The 25,868-nt window shown below is 45.2% G+C and overlaps 1 protein-coding gene across 1 annotated transcript; it reads right to left on the bottom strand.

Moving 5' to 3' along the window:
- Positions 1 to 124: 124 nt before the first annotated feature.
- LOC139646565 (cyclin-dependent kinase 17-like) lies at positions 125 to 25,224 on the bottom strand. Its single transcript, XM_071522470.1, has 17 exons — positions 24,921 to 25,224; positions 16,709 to 16,857; positions 12,582 to 12,746; positions 11,664 to 11,797; positions 8,525 to 8,650; positions 7,603 to 7,659; positions 7,283 to 7,397; positions 6,321 to 6,415; positions 5,818 to 5,880; positions 5,217 to 5,340; positions 4,707 to 4,827; positions 3,656 to 3,753; positions 3,386 to 3,491; positions 2,118 to 2,160; positions 1,831 to 1,921; positions 1,577 to 1,654; positions 125 to 1,469 (listed from the first exon to the last, which is right to left on the bottom strand). Exons 2-17 carry the CDS (start codon positions 16,833 to 16,835, stop codon positions 1,432 to 1,434), a joined length of 1,581 nt encoding a protein of 526 aa, XP_071378571.1. The 5' UTR covers positions 16,836 to 16,857; positions 24,921 to 25,224; the 3' UTR covers positions 125 to 1,431.
- Positions 25,225 to 25,868: the final 644 nt, after the last annotated feature.

The raw sequence follows: 25,868 nt of genomic DNA, 5'->3' as shown, positions 1-25,868 counted from the left end.
CAGTGGCTTTGGTATGAACACAAGTTCAACAAGAATGTGTGTGTGTCAGTACATTAGGAGAGAAATCAAAACCAGGTCACATGATTTTTTGTTTAAACTTATGATTTAATTTTCTTTTCTCTGGAAAAAAAAAAATATCAAGCTCAAATATGGGAGGGCATCTGCAACGAAATCCCACACCAATAACAATTATCCACAAATAAAGTTAAAGTATATCATACAAAACATCTCTTGTAACACTGTTAAATAGACTGTGACTCAGTATGGTTTTCACTAGGGGCAGGACTAGAGCTAGTGCTCCCTGAATAGGAGTTCAGTGGCTGTGTGCTTTCCCCGTACAACAGAGCAGGCATGCAACACGATGATGGAAGCAATCCAAACAAGGAACCGTTTTTACAGTCGATGGAGATGGGAATGGCAGAGAGGAGAGAACACAACTGTAATGCACACTGGCAGCACCGCCAGTTCCGACGCCGGGAATCCACCTCACGCCTCTCCTCTGTGACACAGACCGGAGGGGTCAACGCGCGAGGTCGGAGCGGAAAGGAACGAGGAAAGAGGAGGCCGTTCGCTGTAGTTACATCTTGAAGCGTTTTGAAGATTTTAGGAGTCGTACGTGATTCCTGTAATGCCCGTATCAGTGATTCTACATCGCCTTTTCGTCTCCTGGATTTGTTCATCGGTCGTGACGGAGACCACAGCATCCTGGAATGATATGCCAGCATCTTTTAAGTAGCGGCTGACGAGAATGTGAACCGTTTTTCGCCCAAGCTCGGAACGTACTGCTCCCGTTATTAGCCTCCAGCTCCAGTTAGGATAACATGATCACCGTTCGTTTATATCAGAACTGGCCTCGAAACCCTTCAAAAAGTAAAATGGTCACGAATTATGGGTATGGCTGAGAACAGCACCACGGCAACAGAAACAGAAACCCAGACTTCAGAGCGGCTACAGACACATCTCTCTGTTTGTCTGTCTGCCTTACACACCCACACACACCAAGGAGCTTTGAGGTGGAGGTTTTTTTCTTTTTTTATGTATGAAAATGGAAATAATGACAAAAAAAATAACCACTAAGAACACCACCACTTCAAAAAAATAATTAAAAATCTATACACATTGCATGTTTTCATTAAAGTGACTGAGCCAGTTAGAATTCTAGACAGTAGTTGGATTTAGCAGCAAATTCTCTTCCCAATAAATATAAATGTATATAAATGTCTCTTGTGGGCCAGGTTTCACGCCGAACCTCTGGGGGTCTCGCTGTGGAGAAGCACCCCAGGCAGGTCCGGGAGGGGGGGGGGGTGAGTGGGAGTGGGGGGCGGGGGGAGGTCGTCGCACCCCGCGCCAACATCCATCTCAGGGACTGATCCGTCTGCGAGACTGTACAGCTAGGAGATCCTTCTCAAATAAAAAAACAGTTCAGAGATCCTAAAACAGCATGCTTTGCCTTCTGCTCTTGCCATTGCCTGAGGGTTAAAAAAAAAAAAGAAGAAGAACGGGGCAGGAATTAGTTAGGAAGTTGAGAGTGAAAACACTGGAGGATCTTGGTATTGATCCTTGAGGTGCTCCTCACCTGACTCGGGGTAAGACGAGTTCCGGTAGCCAGGATCTCTCTGCAGCTGGACCTCCTTCAGTGTGAATATGGATATGCCTGCCAAATGTACAGTCGAAAAGTCAGAAAAAGTACAATAGAAAACACATCGCGCCGGGAGAATAGTGTCTTTGTTATACATTTGTAACTGATCCTCACTGTACAGTGCAATAACCCTCGAGTTGTACCTCGAGCCTGCCAAGTCTGCATTACTGCGCTGCCATTTCATTACTCACTCTCTGGCAGTGTGTGCACACGTGGCCCCAGGCTCCTGAAGTAGGCCTGTCTCATTGATTCATCAGCAGAGATCCTCTTTTTCGACTCATACTAAAGTTGGGGACAGTAATAGAAACATACAGTCATTAAAAAAAACTTTAAATGTAGTCAGCAATGCATGAGTGCATGCGCCTTTCTGCAATTCTTTCCAATATGGCCAAAAATACAGTCCTAACATAGCCGCAAAATGTGTCACGCTACTTCTGTTAACATCCCGTTAATCCCTGTCAGATATAGTGAGACTCACTTTTAGGAATGACATCAGCAGGTCGATGCCGTCGGTGTCCAACCTGAGGGAGGGAGAGAGAGAGACAGAGAGAGAGAGAGAAAAGAGAGAGAGAAAAGAGACAGAGAGAGAGAGAGAGAGACAGAGAGAGGAAGAGAGAGAGAGAGACAGAGAGAGAGGAAGAGAGAGAGAGGGGTCAGTGGAGGTGGGGTGACTCACAAATACTGGCGAGTGCAAGGAAGGAAACAGAGTCAACTATTCCACAGGATTTCCTTACAGGAAGTGACACAGAACACACACTCTTAACTAAACAAGCCAATAATACTAATGTCTAACCTACTAAAAGCGAGCTTAAAAAGCACTACATAGTAGCTGTGCTGAGATACCTGGGTCTCATAAAAAAGATTTGCTCATTTCCATCTCCAATCATTTGAGGGCTAACATGGGGAGAATGCAGAGGGGAATGTGTTAAGATACATCATGCTTTCAGGATATATTACAACAATGTTCACTACCAGTCAAAAGTTTGGACACATATTTTTTCTTTATTTGTACTATTTTCCACATTTTAGAATAATAGTAAAGACATCAAAACTATGAAATAACACAAATGTAATTATTCCTTGACTGAAAAAAAGTGTTAAATCAAAACTATCTTATATTTTAGATTCTTTAAAGTAGCCGCCCTTTGCCTTGATGGAAAGGCAAAGGCTTTGGAAAGAAATTCATACATAGGCATCAACTTCATTATTTATATTTGTCTAAGAAACAAATTTCAAGCATTTAAGCATAAGCCTTTAGATCAAAATGCCTTTAAGATAATTGAAAAATATAGTACATTCAATCAGGTGTATGTTTTTCATTATCTTAAAGCCATTTTGATGTAAAGGCTTATGCTTAAATTCTTGAAATTTGTTTCTTAGACAAATATAAACAGTGAAGTTGATGCCTATGTATGAATTTCTTTCCAAAGCCTTTTTCTTTCCATCAAGGCAAAGGGCGGCTCCTTTAAAGAATCTAAAATGTAAGATAGTTTTCATTTGTTTAATACTTTTTTGGTCACTGCATAATTCCATTTGTGTTATTTCATAGTTTTGATGTCTTTACTATTATTCTAAAATGTGGAAAACAATCAAAATGAGGTGTGTACAACCGTTTGACTGGTAGAGTATCTAATGAAGACAGTGTGACAACAGAGCAAAATTATATGCTCCAAATATTGGGTGAGATATGTATGGCAACAGTTGTATTATTCCATCAGATCCCTCCAGATCAAAATCCAGCCTTACCTGGGTGCGTGGTTAATAAGGGGCTGGGTCTTGTACTTGGGGAACTTGTAGGACTTGAACTCGTCGATAGAGGAGATTCCAGGCCAGCTGTCCTCTGTGGGTGTGCCTGTTGAGGGACATTCAAGGGACCCTGTTTGAGTAGGGCTTTATCACAGCAGCTGGGAGGGCTTTTCACGCTGCCGTAGGGGCTGCATGCCGAGGCTAATGCGATTAAGAAGGCTCATATCAAAAGTTTATACCGCTTCCCCGTCAGCAGGGGGCAGCACTGACCTAGTAGCCTGAAGATGAGGTGCAGCTCATCCTCCACTGTGGAGCCAGGGAACAGCGGCCTGCCGGCAGCCATCTCATAGAAGATGCAGCCGACCCCCCTGACGGGACAACAGAGACACGAGGGCTTGGTTAATAAACAGACGGGATAGCTGAGGCTTTAACACCATTCCAACTCAACAGGTGTTGGGTATACCAACATTGAAAAACAAGCATGGGGATAATTGTTTATGGATCCAGTTCCTTGAATCGCTCATTCGTTTGTCTGGAACAATCTAGGCAGAAGATTGAAATATCGATGGTTCGAAGCAAGGATGAATTCAGGAGCGGCATGGCGCCTCTGTGGTTAGGGAAACCATCCATAATTAAAAGGTCACAGGTTTGACTCCCGTAATATGTCCTGTCAAGGTGTCTTTGCGGAAGACACTGAACTAGTGCTGAAACCATTAGTCAATTAATCGCCTGTCAGAAAATTAATCGATTATAGTTTTGATAATCATTTAAGTCATTTATCAAGTAAAAATAAATATTTGCTGGTTCTCAGTTTCATATAATTATAAAATGAATACTGAAGGGGATTTGGGCTTTTTTGGTCAGATTTAATAAGCAATTTTAAGAATCCCTTTGGGCTTCTGTAGACTTCTGGACATTTTGTAGGCTAAATGATTAATTGATTAATAGAAAAAATAATTGCTAGATTAATCCATAATGAAAATAATCGTTAGTTGCATCTCTGCGCTGAACCACTGCCTGCTCACTGCTTATAAGTTGCTCTAGATAGGAGTGTCAGCTTAATGAAATCAGCCTCAAAGACATCCATGCTAGTCCCACAAACCACTAATGTGGTTAATGAAATGAAAACGAGAGAAAGGAAAAATTAGCAATTCATGCGGCTGGATCCAGGCTAGTAAACAGGAACTTCTCTGAACTTCAAAATATTTGCTTCTGTATGTGCTGTGCGGGGTAAGACACGGCCCAAGCCAGTGAGTAGCCGGAGGTCTGAGTTGTGTTTTCTAACAGTTGTAATCACCCTCGGCGGGTCCGGCCCACTCACCACATGTCTATCTGTGTGGAGTACTCAGAGGAGCCCAGCAGCACGTCGGGGGGCCGATACCAGAGCGTCACCACCTCGTTAGAGTACGTCTTGGTGGGGACCGACTTGGCCCGGGCCAGTCCTGCGGAAAAGAAAGAAGGAAAATAAAAACAGATACACAGTGGACACATTCAGGCCAGAATACAAACCATTCATAAGTTCATAGGAAGGGTTTCATTCCAAAATGCTTTATATCCATTTGCATAAAAAAACTGTTTGCTCACATTCAACACTCAATATTTCAAAAATATAGATGAATGCAGCTTCAAAATGTTACTATTTTGAAGGCAAAGGTCTCAATGCTTCTACTTTTCTATATTTCTCAAGAATGGGTGTCACTCTTTCCCCCTAAATTGGAGCCAACTCATTAAGGGCAAATCTGTTCATGCTCACAAATAAATGAGACAAAAGAATCTTAGTTTACGCAGATTAACATTAGCAGGAATACTATTTTCTTTTTCTTTTTTTTACCAAAGTCAGCCAGTTTGAGTTCTCCTCTGTCGTTGATGAGCAGGTTCTGCGGCTTCAAGTCTCTGTGGAGAACCTTCCGTCTGTGACAGTACGCCAGCCCACGCAGGATCTGGAACAGGAAAATCTGGGAAGCAAGATATTATAGATCAATGATTATAAGCATATTGATAAAGCCAATATAAAATAGTTGTAAAAATATAAAAGACACTGTTGCTGTATTACAGAAGCATATGGGAGAATCACAGAAAATGTACTACGGATGTAATTATGGACTGATGCTTACTGAAAACATAAGATGTACATGTACATTCTGTAAAGCTTTGTACAGTTTTAATTTGCAGTTTAAATATTTTTGCTTTATTTAAGATAACTGTAACAAATGTGCACAAACAGGAGACCGCATTTTCAGCCACAATTTGTGCTCTTGATATGGTCTGGAAAAGTGAGGCTGCGGTAAGAGATTCACATTTCCCCCCCCCCATTGCTGACACTCCACCACCAGGGGGCAGAACGAGGGTGTTTGTTTTATTTAGCCCTGCAGCCCCAGAGTCTCAGTGACCCTGAAGGTGGCTGGTCTGGCAGGCCGCCTGCGGAGGCTCACCTTGACGTTCTGCATGCTCAGGATGTTCCCGCAGTCGTCCATGTACTGCTTGAGGTCCTTGTCCTAGATGAGGGAGAGGAAGGAAGCGGGTTAGAAAAAGACTAGAGAGCCACAGAAACTGCAACAGCTGGCCCCTTATGCTCCCGTATAAGCATGTTCTGTTCTGCAGAGGGTCATGAATAATAATGACTAGTCCATACCCGGGGATGCGCCGCGCCACAACTCTGCGCAGACTTGCCAAAAATGCGCATAAACAGCGTAAATTTGGGAAAATGGAAAAATCAGCTTTGTCAGTCCCTGCCTATGCCAATGCTCAATGCCTATGTGCAGTTTCAGATTGATTGGCCAACCCATCGAGGAGCAAAATGGATGCAGACAGACAGACAGAGTTTTCCTCATTTTATAGTAGGATGCACAAGATATTCACTTTAGCATCGATGAACAGATCAGCATTGAGCTGAATGTGAGTCATGCGGAAAGAGCGGCAAAGGCTTTGTTCTCACCAGGTACTCGAAGACCAGCGTCAGAGATTTGTCTGTGTGGATGATATCGTGCAGGGTCACGATGTTTGCGTGCTTCAGGTCCTTCAGTAACGACACTAAAGAAAAAGAAAGAAGGAGATAAATGTCTGTAACATATGTCTGACATCATGGAGGTGATGAATGAAGCTTGAAGCGAAGTAAGGTTGCGATTGTTTTCTTTGGTCCGAACCATGGTGGAAAAGTTTACTTTGTTGGATTTTTGTGTTTGGTTTGTTTAGGTTCACACTGCCGAATTACAAGCAAACCAAGGCTTGTAAACAAAAGTCACATGGACTCAAGCAGCTTGTTTATTGGACAGAGATTTCGTAACTTGTCATCCCGCCAGGTTAGATATTTTGGGAGATAGAGAGATAGAGAGAAATCTCATTCCAGTCATTGTAACTTTAGCGAAGCATGATGGACTTGTACATTATTTACCTTCTCTGGTGTTAATACAAGGTAAAAATACATGGATAAATAGCTTAATGTGAGCATCAGGCCATACTGTGGTTTTCCCTCGGTGCATTTTGTTATTCTAGGCTTTCCAAGCACGAGGAACCACCGGCTATCAGATGCCAACATCCGTCTCCTTTTCCAGTAACGCCGAGCGTGTTTTGGGGTCGTTTCCTGTAGCTGGTACAAATACGTTCTCACTCCTAACAAACTGCACCGCGTTTGACTTGGAAGAGAACTGAGCCTCACAGTTTCAGGCAGTGTCGTGCGATTATGTTCGAATGGCATTCTTCTCACCTGCCCAAACAAACTGAACTAAAGGAGCAAACACTCCAGAGTTTGATTAACCGCCCCAAACTGGTGTGAACGCCCCTTAAATGACGGAATGGGACTAGACAGCTGCTAAATAAGACTAGGATCCACATCAAACCCAACTGAACAGATTTATGGGAAATACATGGGATGCATGGTGTAACGCTGAACCTCCTCACCTTCTCGGATAGCGGTGCATGGCGCCCCCTCCTCGTGCTCCAGCCGGATCTCCTTCAGAGCGACCAGGTTGTCTGTGAGCTTACTCCTCCCCTTGAAGACCGTGGCGTACGTCCCCTGAAGAACAGGAAGAGGGACAGCTGAGAAAAAGGTTTGAGAAGCAGGACTGATGCAACACAGTCAACTCTGGCTGGCTGTCAGGAGTCAAAAGTAAACTCTGTAACCAGATGTGTGTGTGTGTACGTGTGTATTTTATCACCGGGTGTGAGAACATGAGCACCTGGGAGAGCCAAGGTGAACACGCTCTTTTTTTCCCACATACCTCCCCCAGTTTGTCCAGTTTAATGTAGGTCTCCAGCTTCCCAAATCCAATTTCTGACTGGAAGAGAGAGGAGGACAAACAGCATTAATGAGGCTTGCGTCTTTATTAGCACTGACAAGCTTACAGACACCATGCCAAATCCTTCTGACGGCCTTGCAGGAACAGAAGGGGGTTGTAAGCAGGACACATCCCCCACAACGACCATCATAGCTAATCTCAAGTGACAGAAGACCATTGGCTTTTGGCTTTTACAGTGTGTGTGTGTATACACATTATATACAGGGGGGCATGTAAGCGACTGCATGTGATAGCGTTCACATGTTTCCTCTGTTCTGCTTTTGACAGATGCACACTCCAAAAGTAAAACCAAAAGCCAATTATCCAGGCTGCTGACAAAGAGAATGCTGAGGAGGTGCAATGTAAACACATGACAACAGGCTGAGAGGATGAGATTAGACGGTCTAAGGGCAAGGCGTGAGCTCTCACTCTCTCACTTCTGTGTCTTGCTGCCTTTAAATAAAACATAACTCTCTCACAGCTATCTTCATCATTCTGCAGTCTCTCTCTAGCTACCACTTTCTCATTCTGTCTTCATCTCCTCTGCTGTTGACTCTCGCAAATCACTATTCCTCTATTGTAACAAGACTTGCTGATGCCCAAAAGGAAATTTTCTTTTCGCTTGCGCTTCAGCAGGGTGGATGCTTGCCGACATGGTGGCTTGAACCCGGGTCCTCCAGTCACTACGTCACCCTGCTCCCCCAAAACATCATCTAATTTTCTCTCTCTTCCTCCTCCTTATGTTCTTCCTTCCCTCTCCCTCCCGCCCTCTGTCGCCATCACCTTCTCTCTTCTTCCATGCCCCTAACCAGTCTAACCCTCTCCTTCTTCATCTCTCTCTCTCCATTTTGTCTCTCCGTCTCACCAGGGAGGCCCTGCGGGAGCGCCGGCTGAGAGGCTGGTCGAAGGGCGGGCTGCTCAGCTGCAGCTTCTCCAGGTAACCGTCAGGTATCCGGATGTCGGCGGGCAGGGACAGACGCTTGTTAAGGTCCTGCACACACACACGCACAAAAACAATGGAGACCCCTGTTAAAAACAGTATCAACACAGTGTAAAACCATGGACAAACAAGGGTAAACCCTGAGCAAACAAAGTAAGCTCTAAATAAATACGACTGACCCAAAACAAAATGGCGGAGACCCTAAATAAACAATCGGAATCTGTTAGAACCACCATTACATAGCCTGCTTTAGGCTTCATTAGTCAACAGAGAGGGCAGTGTGTGTGCACTGTGAGAGTGAGTGTGCGTGTGTGTGTGTATATACACTTGTGTGTAGTAGACTTGAGTATTAGCCTATACAGTTATGTGCAGTGGACTTGTGTACATAATGAAGGCTGGCCGTGGAGACCTTTAAGAGTTCAGGGATAAGTCTTTTCCGGAGTGACAAAGTACTAATGCATGATCCTGATGACTTGTTATATAAAATGAAACACACACACGACGACACAAACACTCACAATACACCGTCTGGATTCTTCCCATCATGCATTTCCTCCATTTGTTAGATTACTGTTAATCCGCCCTCTCTCTAGCTGCGTTAAATCTACTTCCACCCCTTCTGAGGTAACGCTGGACACTTAGTAACACAGACAACACCAACACCCCCCCTCCCTCCTCGCTTCCCCCTTCCCAAGATTTATGCAACTTTGAACTTTCCACATTTCAACATCCAGTTCATTGATAAATGTGTAACCCAGAACTATTGACTTTTGGTAGGGTGAACTGACCCTTCAGCCTTTCATTCCAGCCATGACTCTGCCTTTTGCCTGAGCTGTTGCCTACGCTTGACAGATTTAAGCATATGGTCAATATGTTAATCATTATGTTAATTCACACTAATATATCAATTCAGTGTTTTTGAATGACAGTATTCAGTCCTACTGGTCAGTGGTAGTTGTGTGTCGGGTCAGGGCTGGTGGCTCGCCCCCAGAGCACGAGAAGCCATCCATCACCTGACCTTTGTACCCCTCCCCCCCCCTCCAGTTGTCCAATCAAGCCGTCCTAATCTGCTACAACGGGGCCCATCTGGACCGTATTACAGTAATCCTCGTGATGTAATCCCAAAACAGCCTCGCTTCCTCTCTGGCCGGGGCAGGACAATACAGTACCTGGCCACAGATGAAGGGATTCCCCCACTCTTCCTCCTCCTACAGTTTCTTCTCCTCTTCTTCTGCCACCACCACCCCACCCCCTCCCCTCTGGCCATATCACATGGAGTGTGACAAACTGCCAGCAGCGCAAAGGCAGAGAATGGGGCCACACACTGATTTCGCTCCATCAACAACAAGCCTGTGGTCAATCACGCTGCTCATACCAGCACAAACAATGCGGGGAGTGTTTGGGGGGCTGGGAGAAAGAATCTGAGTATAATTGTGTGTGTGTGTGTGTGTGTGTGTGTGTGTGTGTCCAAATATGCTCTTTCTGGTTAGTCCATTGTGAAACAGTCACAGGAAGCGCGGGGTGCATTGCTTGCTCACACTCTCAATGCAGCAATAGGTGGTGTTTCACGTTCCGATGTGTGAGTGGCCCCAAATGGAGTAAGCTGATTAACTACTCTTTTTTTTTTTTTTTTTTTATCTCGCATGCTTGGTTTGTCAATGCAGCCACTGGGAGCCGCTGGTAAATCCCCAGGGTCCTGAAATCACACCAACCAATAACACAGTTGGGGGGGGGGGGGGGGGGGTTGTCTGTTCTCCAATCACAAGACCTTCCCTCCTGTGATCCCCCAGCAGGTAGCGCGGAACCTGCAGTTCACTTCATACCAAAGTCAACAGTGGCCGCACACCGGAGCAAAAACAAACAAATGCATTCAGCACATGGAATACTGCACAACAAACTCAATATCCTAATTTGACTAATCCACATGAGCACACTCATCTGACACCTAGAAGACTCAGCAGCACTGTTTCTCATCTTCCTTTGCACGCTGCCTTTCACATGTCCCTACAAACTGACTGGATTAAAGCCTTCTCTGCTTATCGGGTGCTGCGTTTGTGTGTACGTCTGTCTGTCCATATGCTCCGTTGAGCTGCTGAAATCAAATTCAGCATGGTGTGGGTGCAGGGCATGACTATTTCATCTTTGAAATAGCCTAATTTTGTTTTCAAACTGTTTAAATGATATTATTTGGTGATAATGTTATTGCATAGCATTTAATATACTTTACGCCAAGGATTTAAATAATGTTTCTGGTCAGCTGAAATCCCTCTAGACACTTTGTCCAGCAAAAAAAAAAAAATTAATCCCACCGCAAACTCTTTCCTTAATGTGTTGACATTATGTAACCACCAGAGGCCTGTGAAATCCCAGCTACCAACGTTAAAAAAAAACAACAACAAAAAAAACCCCGACAGATTGTAGATTGAAGACTGTATTTTTTTTGTTGTTGTCAAAGTTTTTTTTGCTGCTCTGTACTCTGCTGATGGAGGCCCGGCCCTTTTCCTAGAACACGTCAGGTACTGAAACCTTTTAAAATCAAATGTTAGTGTCTTTGCGTGCGTATGTGTGTGTACGTGCTGTTGTACACAAAAACATGGACTTTGCTCAGACAGTGGAGGTGGAGTGTGGTGCGTGAGAGTGTGTGTGGGTGTGCGTGAGTGTGTATGTGAGACCTGTTGAGATTATGTGGGCAGCTGAGGACTTCCGCATGTTCATGACAAGCTATGGCAATACGCCTACACTGAGAGACTGCATGGAGTTATAACACACACGTCATCGAATACCATCGTTAAATAGTCTCATTATTTCACTTTTCAGGCTAAGGTGAATTAATCAGGGGCAAAGTAAAAAGTCAGCCAGAAAGTGGATGCTGAACCACTTAGCCAGCCATGCCAAGATGAATAAATATGTCACGGTTCACAATGGTAACCTATTCAAATGTCAAAGAGTGCCAACAGTAACCGCTGACTCACAACCCACATCTTGTCTTTAACTCCTCAAAGACTGGAAAGGGTGCTGACAAGGGCAATCACTAAGTCTACAAAGAGGAAGAAGGGGATCTCACCTCTGCGGAGATGCGTCGGTTACCCCTGTTCCTCAGACAAACCCCCGTGGGCGACTGCACCTCATCGGAGGAAGTCCCCGACGCCTGGTCGCTCTCACCGTCTGAACCCATCTTCAGATTCTCATGGACGATGTCTGGTGTGAAGAAACAAAGGGAGAGAGAAGAGAGAAAAGGAGGATGAGGGGTTGAGTTTGACAGATGGAGCCAGGAGAGTGGGCAGGCCAGTGGAAACGGGGCAGGGAGTGGCTGCTAGCTCAGCACCAGCTGATGACATCAACAGGGGAATGGAAAGAAAAACACTCTCTTGGACACTTTTACGATCCTCTGTTCTTATCATGCACTACCGCTTGGTTCTGTCATGCAGTGGCTATAAACAGGGAGTATATTAGGTTGTATTAGATTGACTGCCTGATTTAATCTATTTCAGTGTCATGGGAGCTTACAAGACACATCCAAACATCACATTGGAATTTCCCTATTCCTCAACAAACTCAGGTTTCACACATACAAGTACATTGCCATTTTCCCCATGCTTTATAATCACATCAGGGAATATTGTGACTTTAAATGTCATATCTGGATTAGGAATCCAAGTGGTTGGTTTGGGGAACTGTCCAAAGACGTTACTTTGAGTGACAAGCTTTAACAGATAGACTCAGCTACACTTTAAACTTACACAGAGGAGATTGAATTGACATGTATGTGTGTGCATGCTGACATATGCCCCTAACAGTGGTTTGTATGTGCATGCATTTCTCACATAATGTGGCAATGTATGTATGCCCCGTAAAAATGCGTAGATTCCACATCCAGTAAGAAATCTCTTGCGCTAAAGCTCCTTTCCAGGCCAGAGGAAAGGCTAATTTGATGAGAATATGACCTGCATGTGGATGTGGGGAGTGTGTTTGTGTGTCTCACCGAGGCGACTGCCGTTGCGGGGCATGACCATGAGGGAGCCCAGGCCTCCGCCGATGACGCTCTGTGGCCGCCGCAGTGGCGGCTTCTTAAAGGAGCCTGTGTACTGGTGAAGGAAGGAGTGGACACTATGGGCCGTTGGAGGACGACCGTTCCTCACTATGGGCTCTGTAGGGGAGACACCAGACAAAAACTGTGTCAAAAGAGACAGCATAATAACAGCACATTTGATATGTGGATGACTAAGCATATGAGCATGCCAGTGGACTGATACGGAACAACAAAACGTGTCTAACAACAATACACAATGGTGTGTCCAGATAGTTAAGGCTGCTGTCTTTGGAGTCACACATGTGCCCCATGTGACCTAAGTTCAAATCCTGCCAGAACTTTCTCTCATGGCTCCCCTACATTGTCTCCCTCAAACCCTATTTACACCTGGCATTAATATGCATTGTAAGTTATTGGATATCTGCATACAAAAATCTGCATAAAAATCCAGGTGTAAATACACCCAAGACGTTGGGGACAGATTAAAATCTGGGAGGTGATTTGAGACACATTGTCCAAGTTGAAATGCAAGCCAAGCCACATACGTAATCTTGATACTCCCCCCAAAACATTACATCCCCAGCCGGAAAGAGAAATAGTGCTCAGTTTTGTTTTTGATCTGAGCGGAAGATGGATTGATGAAGATGGATGAGACGGCTGGAGTACAAATGAAACCAGATGTTTCCTTTCATTGTGGACAGAATTTGCATATTGTGGGGAAAGCATGGGGGGCTTGAGGGGGGGGCAATCGGATTTCTACATCCGGCTGCCGAAGACGCATCTTTGATGATGACAAATGTAAATGTAATGTGGATAACAAGTCACATGAAATGCCAGGTGTAAATGGGGTCTACGTAAACAAAATATGTGAATGAATTTCCCACTCTCTCTCTGGAGAAAAAAACAAACAATATACAGTGAAAGTCAGTGTCATGTGCATATTTCTGAATAAATTTTGCAGACATGCGCCATCGCCCAAGACGTGTGGCATTCTGTAATGCAAACAGTTTAATTGTTACAATCTCATTTCCGACATTTCCTTGTTTGTGAAAGACAGAGGTAATTTTGCAATTTCTCCTACTATGATGTGATCACATTGGAGAGTAAACTGGTGGAAGTCTAGAGTTGTAAAAGGTTGTATCTGACTTTTTTTTTTTAGTCAAAATTGGTTTATCCACATATTCTTGATATTTGAATGTTACTTTATGTTAGAGAAGTTAGAAAGGCGAGCTAGTCAATATGTAAAGAAGTGACTTAAGTCCCACAGTGTCTTAGCAGTGTAGGTTTGTATGGGAAAGGGATCTTAGAACTGCCTATATCTAGCCTGACTGAGGACTTTAAATGTGCAAAGCTAAGACTGGAGATGACACTGAGAGTTGAAGGACCTAACAGTAAAGAGTGTAACACCTACTGTATCAGCAGGGAGAAACTGGAACCCAAGAGAAGAAGTTCAGCGGGCACAGTCAGCACTTAGGTATATGGATATTGTAGGGCAGGTGCAACGAGGGCGAGGAGGATTAGGACTAGGCTTAGGACAACTGTTATGGAGTAGGCAACTCCATCAGGGAAAAGAAAGATGGTTGTGGAGCAAATACATCAGCAAGAAGAAGCAGCAAGGTGTGCTAGCTGGCTCTCAGGCAAAACAGGGTCAGTGGAAAAACTGGGAAAGTGTAAGAAACTTGATTCATTTTAGGTGCAACCTATGATGTGCTACCATCTTCCGACAATCTTAGTCCATAGGTAGGCGAGGACCCTTCCTGTCCCTTATGTTCAGGCATGAACACTGGATGCCAATTAAGTGTTTGTAGCCAAGTTCACTTTAAGACTACTAGATCAATTAGGCACTCATGGGTGGAGCTTAAAGCAGGCAGTGAAGGATATATCTGAAGCAGCATGGGAGCCAGTCAGTGGATATGGCAAAAAGGAATCACACTGACTGACACAGCACTACTACTGTAGGTACCCATTATGTTAGGGTTTGAACCATTTGCTTGACTCAAGCATCCTTCCTGGTGCTTTTTGCTATGTCTGCTTGTATATTGTTTTCTTGTTTGTAGCATGCTAGCTGACACTGACTGCTAATACCATGGTTGCTATGGCTGTTTAGCATGTTTGCTGAGATACTGATCTGCCGGTGTGTTGGCTTGATAGCTTGTGTTGGTAACATTCTATCTGACAAAGTGTTTGGTAGTAGCATGGTTGTTCTGGCTGTTTGTTAGCATGGTTGCTGGTATATTGATCTGTTATGTTTGCTTGTTAGCTTGTAGCATGCTATCTGACAAAGTGTTTGCAGTTGCCATAGTTGCTCTGGCTGCTGGTATATTGATTCTTTAGAATGTCAATATGTTGGCTTAGATTTTGGTTTTCAGTAGCATGCTAACTGACAGATTGCTAGTACCATGGTTGCTCTGGCTGAAGAGAAAGGATATTAGCTAGGATCCAAATCCATCTTATGACTAAGACATTCAAAATACATATGAACATCTAACTTATGATTAAGACAGGAGTTCATTATCATATGAGGTAGCCAGAGTGAACTGCGATACACTGTTCTCAGCTCTTGGTATAATTGTTTGATGATACAATTCAGTTTCTGATCTGCTGAGCGGGCTGTTTCAAGCCAGCCGTGTCAGCCGTCCCATTATTATAACATTATTGTTGCTGAAAGAAAAGCGAGGTTGGCCTGTCTGATGGTCCTGTAGATCTATTATGGCTTAGCCTGATGTGCTCTATGGTCGCCATTTGTGGGTTAATACATCATTCTTTTGACATCTGGAATTGAGCGTCTGTATGAATGCTCACCTTGGATTATGGCACAAAAGACTGCAACATCTAACAAATTCAAATTTCTAATTCCTAATAGGATTCTGATATTTTGCATTCAGAGTACTATGGGGGAGCAGGCCTTGTTGGGCTGTAACAGTTACTACACAACACGACATAACAGTTTTCCCAGCTGGGATGTCATAACTTTGATGCTCAATATCTCAGAATTGCACTCGACCCAGAGAGAACCCAATAGAGGCTGATAGAACATTCACAATGTGGTGTCACCAATTTTTGTTGAGATTTCACAGTGATGTATATACTTTTTTTGCATATAGTATGGACACATCCTCATTCCCTTAAAAACAAATATGCAGTATTTCCTAGATACCACCGAACAGTAAAACACCCAACCCTCTATGCAAATCCGGGTCCTGATGCCACCTCTCCTCTGCAGCTGCTGCTGCCGCTGGCCTGTGCTATGTGTGTTACATAATCAGATCAGAACCAGAATGCTTCCCCAATCACAGAGGTCACATCACATCTCATCTGGCTACTCCATTCTGTCTCCTCTCTACCCTACTTACTGTTACACAGACTGCTGAAATCCCCTCACACAAGCACGCATTTGCACACATACACACACACAGAATATGCTTCTCTGTCCCCACTCACCAAGCACAGAACGCTCTGGCCAAACCTGGCGTTAATCACTAGACAAAAAGCTCTTCACAAACCCCAGTTAGTTCTCAGAGGGGGGGGTGGACTTGGATGAGCTGATTGACTAAAGAAGGAGAAAAAAAGCTTCGTCCTTTGGAGAAAAGACGAGAGGGGAAAGCTGGGGAGAGGCTTGAAAGAAGCTGGGGGTGAAAGTGAGGGGGGGTGGCAGAGAGAAGAAGAGGCAAAGGATGCAAAGAGGGAAAAATGCATCAAGATGCCTGGCTGGTTTCACCAAGTCATCCAAGTCGCCGTGGCAATGTCATGGAAACTCCAGAATGTTTCCAGACCCTGAGCACCATAGCAACGCTGTGGTAGCACACCAAGGCATGCACCCTCCCACCCTGCAGATTCTGCCAATATCAGCACAGAGATAAGCTGCTATGCCACTTTGCTGTTGTTTTGACGCCTATAAGGCTACAACCTTCAGCAGCATCCAACTGAATGATATAACAAACCATTGTGTTTGTGAGTAAGGAACGTGTGTTTATAGTCAAACAAATGCACACTCAAACACAAACTAAAGCTAACTCAGTTGGGTTGTGCGTGTTCACAAAAGCACGTGCTGACATACACGGGTTGCGAATCACACTCACCGCTGTCCTTCAGGCCGTTCTCCTCGATGGTCATCTGCTCAGCCAGTTCAGAGAGCGACTCGTCGATGGTGTGGCTGCCTCTTAGCGTCTGGGAGAGACGCCGCTTGAACCGCTTCATCTTTTCCATGGAGCTCTCAGGAAGGGGAGGCCTGGGGGTGGACAAAAAGACACTAGTGAGGACCAGCCACTGAATACAAGCACACACAGATAGACAGTGTCCATAGTTTAACACGTGTCTTACACCAGTGGTTCTCAACCCGGAGGTCAGGACCACCCAAGAGGTCATGAGATAATTTTGGGGCGGGTGTCACTAGATGATTTATGATTTAGGAATGTCTATTCCTTCTGATTTTTCTCTAATTTTTGCTTTTTTTCTTGTGAAATACAGAAGAAGTTTTCAGCCTCTACCTGAACAGGAAAAATCATTCTTTGGCTGAATTTTAAGGGAAAACCACTGTCTTATACAATTACAAGTGACACATCTTGTTCTATCTGAAAACTGTCACATGTGAGGTTGATGCGGGCCTTGACTTGTCCCTGAACAAATCTGTAATGTAAATCACTTTCAGTGGAAAAATGAGTAAAGAATATGCCTCCTCCGCCTCCAGCCATGTGTCCTAATCCCACATCAAGAGTCAAAAGCACGGTTGGATCACAAGGTATCCGACTGGCGAACAATGACAAGGACCAATCAACACTCCGGTGCTAATTATGACTCAGCTAATACAGGCCCATTACTTTACATTCCACCCCTGGGAAAACATGACGAGTTGGTGAGAGATTCCTATGGGCGAGTTTGGAGTACAGTCCCTGGCACACCGGACTGTAAAAGCAAATCCTAAACCAGGGGATTTGCTGCTGAATGGAGCGGGACTAGCGTAGGCCACATCTAGTTCACATCACACATTCCATCCACATTTACTATGTGTGTGAGAGAGTGAGAGAGAGAGAGAGAGAAAGTGAGTGTGTGAGAGAATGAGAGAAAGGATTTGTGTGTGTGACAATGAAAAAGAGAAGGAAAAATGAGACGTGAGAGGAAGGAGTGCATGACATTTGGGAATGTTTGGGGAAAAAAAGATTACAAGCAGCCTCTCCCTGCCTTTGACCTCAATGAAGATATTACTCCACTACTAGTGCAGATCTGGACATGTGTCTGTCTGTGTGTGACGCTGATGAGTAAGGCCAGACATGAAACCACATGAGTAGCAGAACCCCCGAGGGCCCGCTGCCTGTCAACCATACTCTACCGACAGCCTTTTGTCTTCCAAACATCACTCATAACCTGAACTCCATCCAGATACGCCAGTCAGCCACCTCGCCTCGTAAGGCCACAGCAAACAATAGACAATAGGAAAAAGAAATATTATGCCAGTTTTTGACCGTACACTAGGCAACTTCACACGCTGGCCGCTCCAAATGTTACGGAGCGGTAGCCGTTTGAAATATGTGAACTTCAGTACCAACAAATCATGTAACGTGACGTCAGTAAACCCCACACAGCATGCTCATGTTTACCAACCCAGCTGGTCTGAAATCGCATTATACCAAAGGATACCAAAGGGATGAGAGAGACAAAAGATCTAACACTGGCGAGTCTTTGGATGGAGCGCTTGTACGCTGCTGTTTAGGGAACTGTTTGTGTTTCGCTCTTGAGTTTTGATTCGTCACCTCCTGTGGGTAGAGAAATGTACATACCCAACACCAGAATTTAATTTGGGCAAATATGACAAATGTAAGGGGTTTCTCAAGAAGGGGAGGTGACAGCCCCACTTTGTGATTTAGATTAATAAGAGAAAATCTTGCCTAGTGAAGCATTAATCGTATATATTCCTATTCCTTTCCTGTCCATTGCATTTCAACATTGTTGTGCTTCAGTCGAACAACAATCAATCTAATTACTCCAAGAATTGGGATGAGGCAGAATGTCATAACTCAGCTGTCATAACTGCTATACGTCAGTCAGTTCCGCCAAGACACATCAACTCCAGTATGGGCGAGCAGGATGTCATCTCCGGAACAGCTCACCATGTTTCCCACACTCCTGCTGCGGCCTCTAGCATGGCCAGCAAAATAAATCTGTGTGTTTACATGCGCATTAACATTCTGATATTATTCTGGATACTCTAGTATTCTGTTTGAGACATGGTAAATGTAAACACCATATCTCTTTTACAATACCTGGGATAAGCTCATATCTGGATTATGAGAAACCCAATTATGATACCTGGGATAAGCTGACATGCATTCACTGTTGGTTTTTGCAGTCTGTCTCAGTTCGGTTTTCATGGTAATATTCATAATATTCTGTTTGTTTAGGTATATGTGTGATGGGGATATTTAGATGCGTATAAACATATCATCACCAATATGCCTTTAACCAGGTTATGACCTAGTATCCAGTATACTCTGTACATACAAACTCACTCAGTGACTCAGTGAGTGTTTCATGGAAAGTTGATGGCAGCAGTAGAAAGGGGAAGTGGGGGGGGGGGGGGGGGTGTCTGTACTCGTCTGGTCCATCCCCTGGCCGATGTTCTTGCTGTGGGATCTAGTGCGGAGCTTTGGATATGATCCCTGTTCCTAGCCTTATCCCCGCTTCCCTAAGTAGGCCGGTCTGAGGTCTGAGCTCCAGATCCACTGGGAGACGGCCAGGGGGAGGCGGAGGGGTCCGAGGCACGCTGATTCGGGATTTGTTGCCACGGCAACCCCGCTGCTTTTTCCATGTCGAAAATGCAGAGCGCGGCAGGAGACTGCATGCATGCTGATTTTCTGTCTCCCTTCATCTAACACCCTATAGCAACCCCAACCCCCTCCGCTATCGCTGTCCCCCACACCCCTACCCCCACCCAATTTCCATCCCCTAAACCAGCCATCAGTACCCATCACGACTTCTGCCTCATGGACAAACTCTGATGTCTCCAGCTGTATGCCAAATTGCATTTTCCACATCAGTTTTCTTGGCAAGTACAGTAAGCAGCAGACAGTGGGGAGGGTATATGTGGGAGGCAGGAGAGAGAAGGGGGTTGAAGATGCTGCTGTGATGCCAGTAGCCACATGCTTCATGTAGGCACTGTCCTTTCTCTTCTGTAGCCCTGAGCGGACACTAGCTGTGCTAATGATGAACAGTGGGCTACTAAAAGGGTAAGGGCAAAGGTCCCGGTGCGAGGAAACAACCCCCACTGCAATGCCAGGCGAGCTTTCCACTAGCCACCCAGCACCGCGGGAACCACAGCCTCTGGGACTGTCCCACTTCTGGTAGGTGAACCAATCACGCCACAGCCGGCACCACCGCCACAGGGCCACCTCTGTCTGGGCCACCCACAAAAACAGGAAGAGGAAGGTCACAACCTCCCCATGGCCCCCCGCAGGGTTCAGTAAAACCCCTACGTCACCATTTGGAGAAAGGGGGCTTTGGAAATACTTCTCCCCTGGTCTCTGGCTCCGCTGTGAGCAAGAGAGCCAGGGGAGAGAGAGAGCACAGAGAACAAGCGTGACTGTTGGCATGATTCACGGGTGAGCTCAGCCTTGCTTTTCTAAAGAGCAGCCTTCTCTCATCCTGGCCAAGACAATGAGGACATGAGTGAAGGAGCTGGCTCCATTATGGGGGCCTTATATAAAGCCGGCATTGTGCGCGGTAAAAAGTGGGCTTTTTCCAAGACACAGGAGGCTGTGGGTGCTGCGTGGAGCTGAGCTGAGTGGCACTGAGCATGACAACCAGGCATGCTTCCCCCACACTGAGGCAGGTGAGGCATCACTTCAACAGTAAACTCTGTTTGAAATTCTGAATGTCAAAATATGGCTTAAATGAGGTCAGGTACACAAACAGTCACTGTCTATTGCATTCACCTCTACCTTGCTCTTTTCCCTCCGCATTGCCGCAAATTCTTTCCTCACCCTGCTTTCACACTTGTCACACTTGTCACCTGTGTCCGTGGGGCTGAGTGGAGCTGGCAGGCCGGTGCTGATGGGTGGGTGGAAATGTGACAACAGTGGACACCTTTGCCAGAGCCCGTGGCCGGACAAGGCCAGGCCTGACGAGTGACGCACAGATCTCACGGGCAATAAGATTCAACACTGGCTGATTAACACTGCTGCTATGGTTACGGCAGCTTGAGTGGCAGGCCTGCTCCTCTCTAAGCTCTGTCTGTGACCCAGTAACGGCCAGCAGTCAGGTGGTTGCTCCTCGAAACCAGGTTCCCATGTGTGGGAGGTTACCTAAGTTCTGTATTGCAGGTAGCTGCAGTTTAATATCTATACTGATACCGTTGTGGGCCCCAGGAAGAATAGCTGTTACCCTGGGGCCTGCTAAAGGGGGATCAGAATAAACATTAACTGTAAGAGGGTGAAACAACACAGTCCACAAATTGAGAATCTGTGTTGTGAAGACTGAAGTTGCACTCTACATGACAATGCACCATGTGACTCTTTAAGTATAGGTATAAGAATGGTGAGCATAGGTAAAATCCTACAATTCTAATCAAAGCCAGTTCATCTTTATCACAGAAAATATATTGCTGTCACCCCTTTCACTATTGCTACTGATATTCTGCCTGCATGCTTGCCTTAAATATATCAGTGTACCCCTTAATTATCTTAATGAGAAAAATCATCTTCAAAAAGCACAGCATGAAACTAATTTAGAGGCTTTCTTCCTTCACAAACATGTCATGAATATCCCGAACGTGACTTTGAAATCCAACACACGATTTGAATGAAAATGATACATCTAGAGCACTACTTAACGCTTAAGATGATAACACAGTTTATGAATGGGATCAAAGGCCAGCATGAATTGTTACAGCTCAGCCATACAGACCCAGTTGCCTCTAGCGTAGGCAGCAGAGATTCAATGGATAGAGTCTGATGTTATCTGGCAGGCAGCGGGCCACAGCCATATCCTGTTCTCGTTTCACTTCAAAATAAAATATCTTCTATAACTTTTTGAAAAAAGTGACACCCAGTCTTGTGACTTGAATTCTTGGTTGACAAAATGATAACATTTTTACAGACTGGATCCTGCATATTTTAGAGCTATTGAATAATTTACTTCAGGTAATGATTTTTTCCCCCCAAACTGGATCCGTTTTGGTATTAAACCCTTCATTTAGTCCAGATAAAAGGCAGTGCAGTTATCACAGGCTCCTGTTTTTCTCATTGTGGAGATAATCGCCCAGGCATGGACTCATCTGATCTGAGCCTGAGTAAAGTCACCTGGCCTTCGTTTGTGCGCAGGGCATTAGCATCAGAGAGAGCTCCAATTAGCCACTGCCCCCCAGCCCCACCCTCCCTGTGTCTGCTCATCCTCGCACCAGCAGCCCAAGCAGGCCCTGATAGCCTTTCACGGCTGTTAAAAGGGAACAACAGGCCAGGCTGCTTATCTAAGTAAGGGCAGGTGGCAGGCCGGGGTTATCAGCATATCAGTCCCTATATCAAACCGCAAACACAAACAGTATTCAGTAGCCTTTACAGCCTTTTCAGGGAGCCTGCTTGCTACACACAGTTGTCTGCTACTTGAGAGAAATCCTGTGTTTTGCCACGGGACTCAATTCAATAGATTCGTTTGGCTAAGTAAGCTCCATGTTTGTGAATGACTTTTTCTGTCAGCCTTTATTTGATACATTTAAAAACTCATGTATGCATATGAAGAAAAAAGAATGTAAAGAATAAAATGTAAAACTGCCTGACTTGTTTCCGTCATGGTCCTTGTTCTTTCAAAGACAGGGGAGATGAGAAATTGAAAGAGAATGCTTTTAAAATGAATGTAAAGTGATAATTATTGGGAAAGAACCTGCCATTTATTTTTAGCCTTTCAACAACGGTCTACATTCTCATTCACCGATTAGAAATACCTATTGTGTTGAGTCATGTTGGAGTAGAGGTTTCTACATTCAGCCAATTTAAAAACCCAACATATGGGCTTAACATGTTTTTTTATGTAACCAATAAGCTCTTAACAAATTACCACAAAGCATCTCAAATATGCACTGCTATGCTGGCTGAAATAATGTTGGTTTGGATGGAGATGAGTGTGTGTGTGTGTGTCTGCTTCCAAATAAAAAACAGCCAAGCTCCACAAACCCTACATGCCAAGTGTGACGGGAAAAACGGCAGGATTTATCCTTCACCTGTTCAGACATTAATAGTGTGGATGACGACCCAGATATGCGGTGTGAGTATTGGTACTGTATGACTCAATCAAACAGGTTCCCAGCCAGCTGACTCAATGGCTTCAGCAACACCAGACACTTCCAGATTCAGACTGAGAGAGTGAGAGCGAGAGAGAGTCAGGGAGTGGAAGCAGCCAAATTTGCAAGCAGCAGCATTTGTCGTCTGGGGCAACTGCATGATCCGAGGGGCCAGAAGTGGCCGGCGGTGCCTGAATTCTTGTGTCAATACAGTAGAGAAAGAGGAAGAGTTTGTATTCATGGCTATGTATAGACGGGAGTGGTGCCTGTGACATAGCAGCTGCTCCCCGGAGAGAGGTGACACATTAACCTTCAGACAGCTGTCTTGGCCTGCCGCTTAAACATGAGCCCACCACACACACACGGGCAGAACTCACGCTTGGATCTGCAAAATCCGTGTGCAAAATGCCCTTACCTAAACACTTAAACATGCGTAAGTCTATAGCTTGGTTTGAAACCCTGCTGTGTGTGTGTGTCACTATGTGTGTGTTCGAAAGTAGAATATCAGTCTCTCACAAGAACACATCCATTCACGAGTATGCTCTCACACACACACTCATACACCCATACACATACTCGACCATCATCCGATCTGCACTGGCCCTCTAGGGATCAGTGCCGCGTGGCTACAGCTGTTTCGCGGCGGCTCAGGTTACCCTGCCACCGCCATCCCCAAGGCCTTCACCAAGGGAACGACCCCACGTCAAACCAACACACACTGGCACACAAACGATCTCCAACCACCGACCAGCACCTTACCCTCCCTCCAGGTACCACTCACCCGGGGTATTTAAGCCCTAAGTCAGCACATTTCCTGACGCCAAGAGATGCAAAATCAAGCAAGGAAGCTTGTGGCTGAAACCTGCATACAGGAAACGGCAGAAAGCGCTATCACGGCTCTTCCGCTCAGCTGTAAACATTGAACAGGTTACGGGCTAACGGTCTAGCTAGCAACAACCCTGCATCAGCAAACTAAGAATGAGGACATTGCAGCACAGCAACAATCAATGTGGTTATAAAAATGTAACCATAAGCTCCGGGGTACATTCACACCAAAGTGAACTTCCTCATCAGTCTGCCTTGACAAAACCCCTCCCACCTCCTTCGCTCTCCTACTGTTCCTCAGTCAAGCTGAACCCCCATCCAGAACAATGATGTCTTCCTCTTGGACATCCTGCTAACTTCACACTCATTCTGACACACACATACACACACACACACACGTTAGTCAGTCATGTAGGAAGAAGTCAGAGAACAGGAATCCCATGAAAGCAGCCTCTTGGGTGAGATTCCTTGAATTTACAGCAGTCCTCCTCAAAATCTGCTTCCAAGGCTCCTGTCTGCCACTGGTGGGCTGCAACAGCTGAAATGGCTCAAAGCAGTTTTACTGGTTCAGAGACTGGCACCGGTTGCACAGGTTTCAAATAGTTTTTTGGGAAAATGGGACCAGGAAAAAGGGAGATCTCTGAAATGTGGGTCAGTGAATGTTTGGTAGCAACTATGCAAGACGATACATGCAGAGTGCCAGCCCTCCCTTTCAAACAACGCATCCAATTTTGTGACATTTGCCAACTAGTTGTGGTGCAGTGTGTGTTACATAAAAAGAAAGTTGACACAAATGTTTAACCAAGCAGTCAAGGCTAGAGGAATGAATACATGTCGCCTACTGAGAAAGATTTCAACAAAACTTACTCCACATTCATCCATTCATCTATTTTGCATGTAACATCAGAGCCAAGCAGCTTACCAGCCACCGTTTGTTTTAGTTAAATGCTTATTAACAGCAACTATTCACTGCTGAATGGGACAAATGCAAATTGAATAGCACGGCTAGTCTCACACAACAAACGCCTGCATTCACAGTGCTCGTTGTGAAGTAAACATTGCTACATTGTTACCCCATTTTGTGTCAACGCAGGGTGGTAAAAATGTTTCTTGTATCAGTGCAGCTGTAACTGGCGGCTGCTGCTATCGGCCCACTTGTTTCATTGTGGTAAATTTAAAGAACCGCACACAATTAGGCTCACCAGAAACGATGTGCGTTGCTCCGACCAGAGTCCCCGACCTCGGAGCTTCTTTTCAGGCCGGATGCCGTCTTTCCCTCCGACCGTGGAAAAAAAAAAAAAAAAAAAGGCTAAGCGCTGCTTTGTGGTGTCGGTGTGGTACTTTCTTGCCTCGGTGTCGCTTATATCCGCGGGGATGTGGCGCCCAGCATGGCTGTTCGGGCTTCAAAGTTACACTCCCGATGAAAAACAAGAAGCACTACTGTTCGTTTTTCGACTGGGGATCATAGCAGCGTGAGAAACGATGGTGACTGCTGGCTGCTCTGCGTGTGTCCTCTGCCTGCTGACGCTGCCGCCACGGCCGTGTCGTCAAATTGCCAGCGGGGAAATAGCGCCACCCAACTTTCGGTGATATAAAATACAGCCAATGTCGCCCCACAGTGGCCCCTTCTGGAGATATGCTGCAACCCTGATAGTCCACAGCCAGATAATCCACATACAACCTGAGTCATACATTAAATCACTTTGCTTTTCCCTAATACTGCCATTATGTATTTAAAAACTAAATTACTTTATTGCATTCAATGGCCTATTCACTACAAGTATGATAGTCAGCAGATGCAAATTAGAAGGCTAGATTTTCTTCACCCTATATGCATTTTCACTTTCCAGACAAAAATGTACTTACTATACATATTCTCAAACTCTCCCTCTAATTTTTTTAACTCCCTGAGCGACAATCCCTCCATCCTGGATCGCCCCAACAACAATTTAAACATTCACTCTTTTCTGGGGCACGGCCAGGATTCAGGTGGGGGGAAAAAAACTCAAGCAAACAGACGGCTGCATACTTTCCGGCAGGAGTTCCTGCAGAGCAGAGAGGGCGGCCTTGTTGAGGGGCCCAGCTTCAGTTGCATCTGCAAGGGCACATTTGGCAAGCAGCTAACCCTGCCCGACTCGACTCTGTGCCGC

Source organism: Centroberyx affinis, unplaced genomic scaffold (genome assembly GCF_046629955.1).
Source record: "Centroberyx affinis isolate AG114_WGS23_722 - 3 ecotype Tasmania unplaced genomic scaffold, CSIRO-AGI_Caff_v1 ptg000089l_1, whole genome shotgun sequence".
Taxonomy (NCBI): domain Eukaryota; kingdom Metazoa; phylum Chordata; class Actinopteri; order Beryciformes; family Berycidae; genus Centroberyx; species Centroberyx affinis.
The sequence above is the reverse complement of the archived record's forward strand: the minus strand, read 5'-3'. Positions and strand labels throughout refer to the sequence as shown.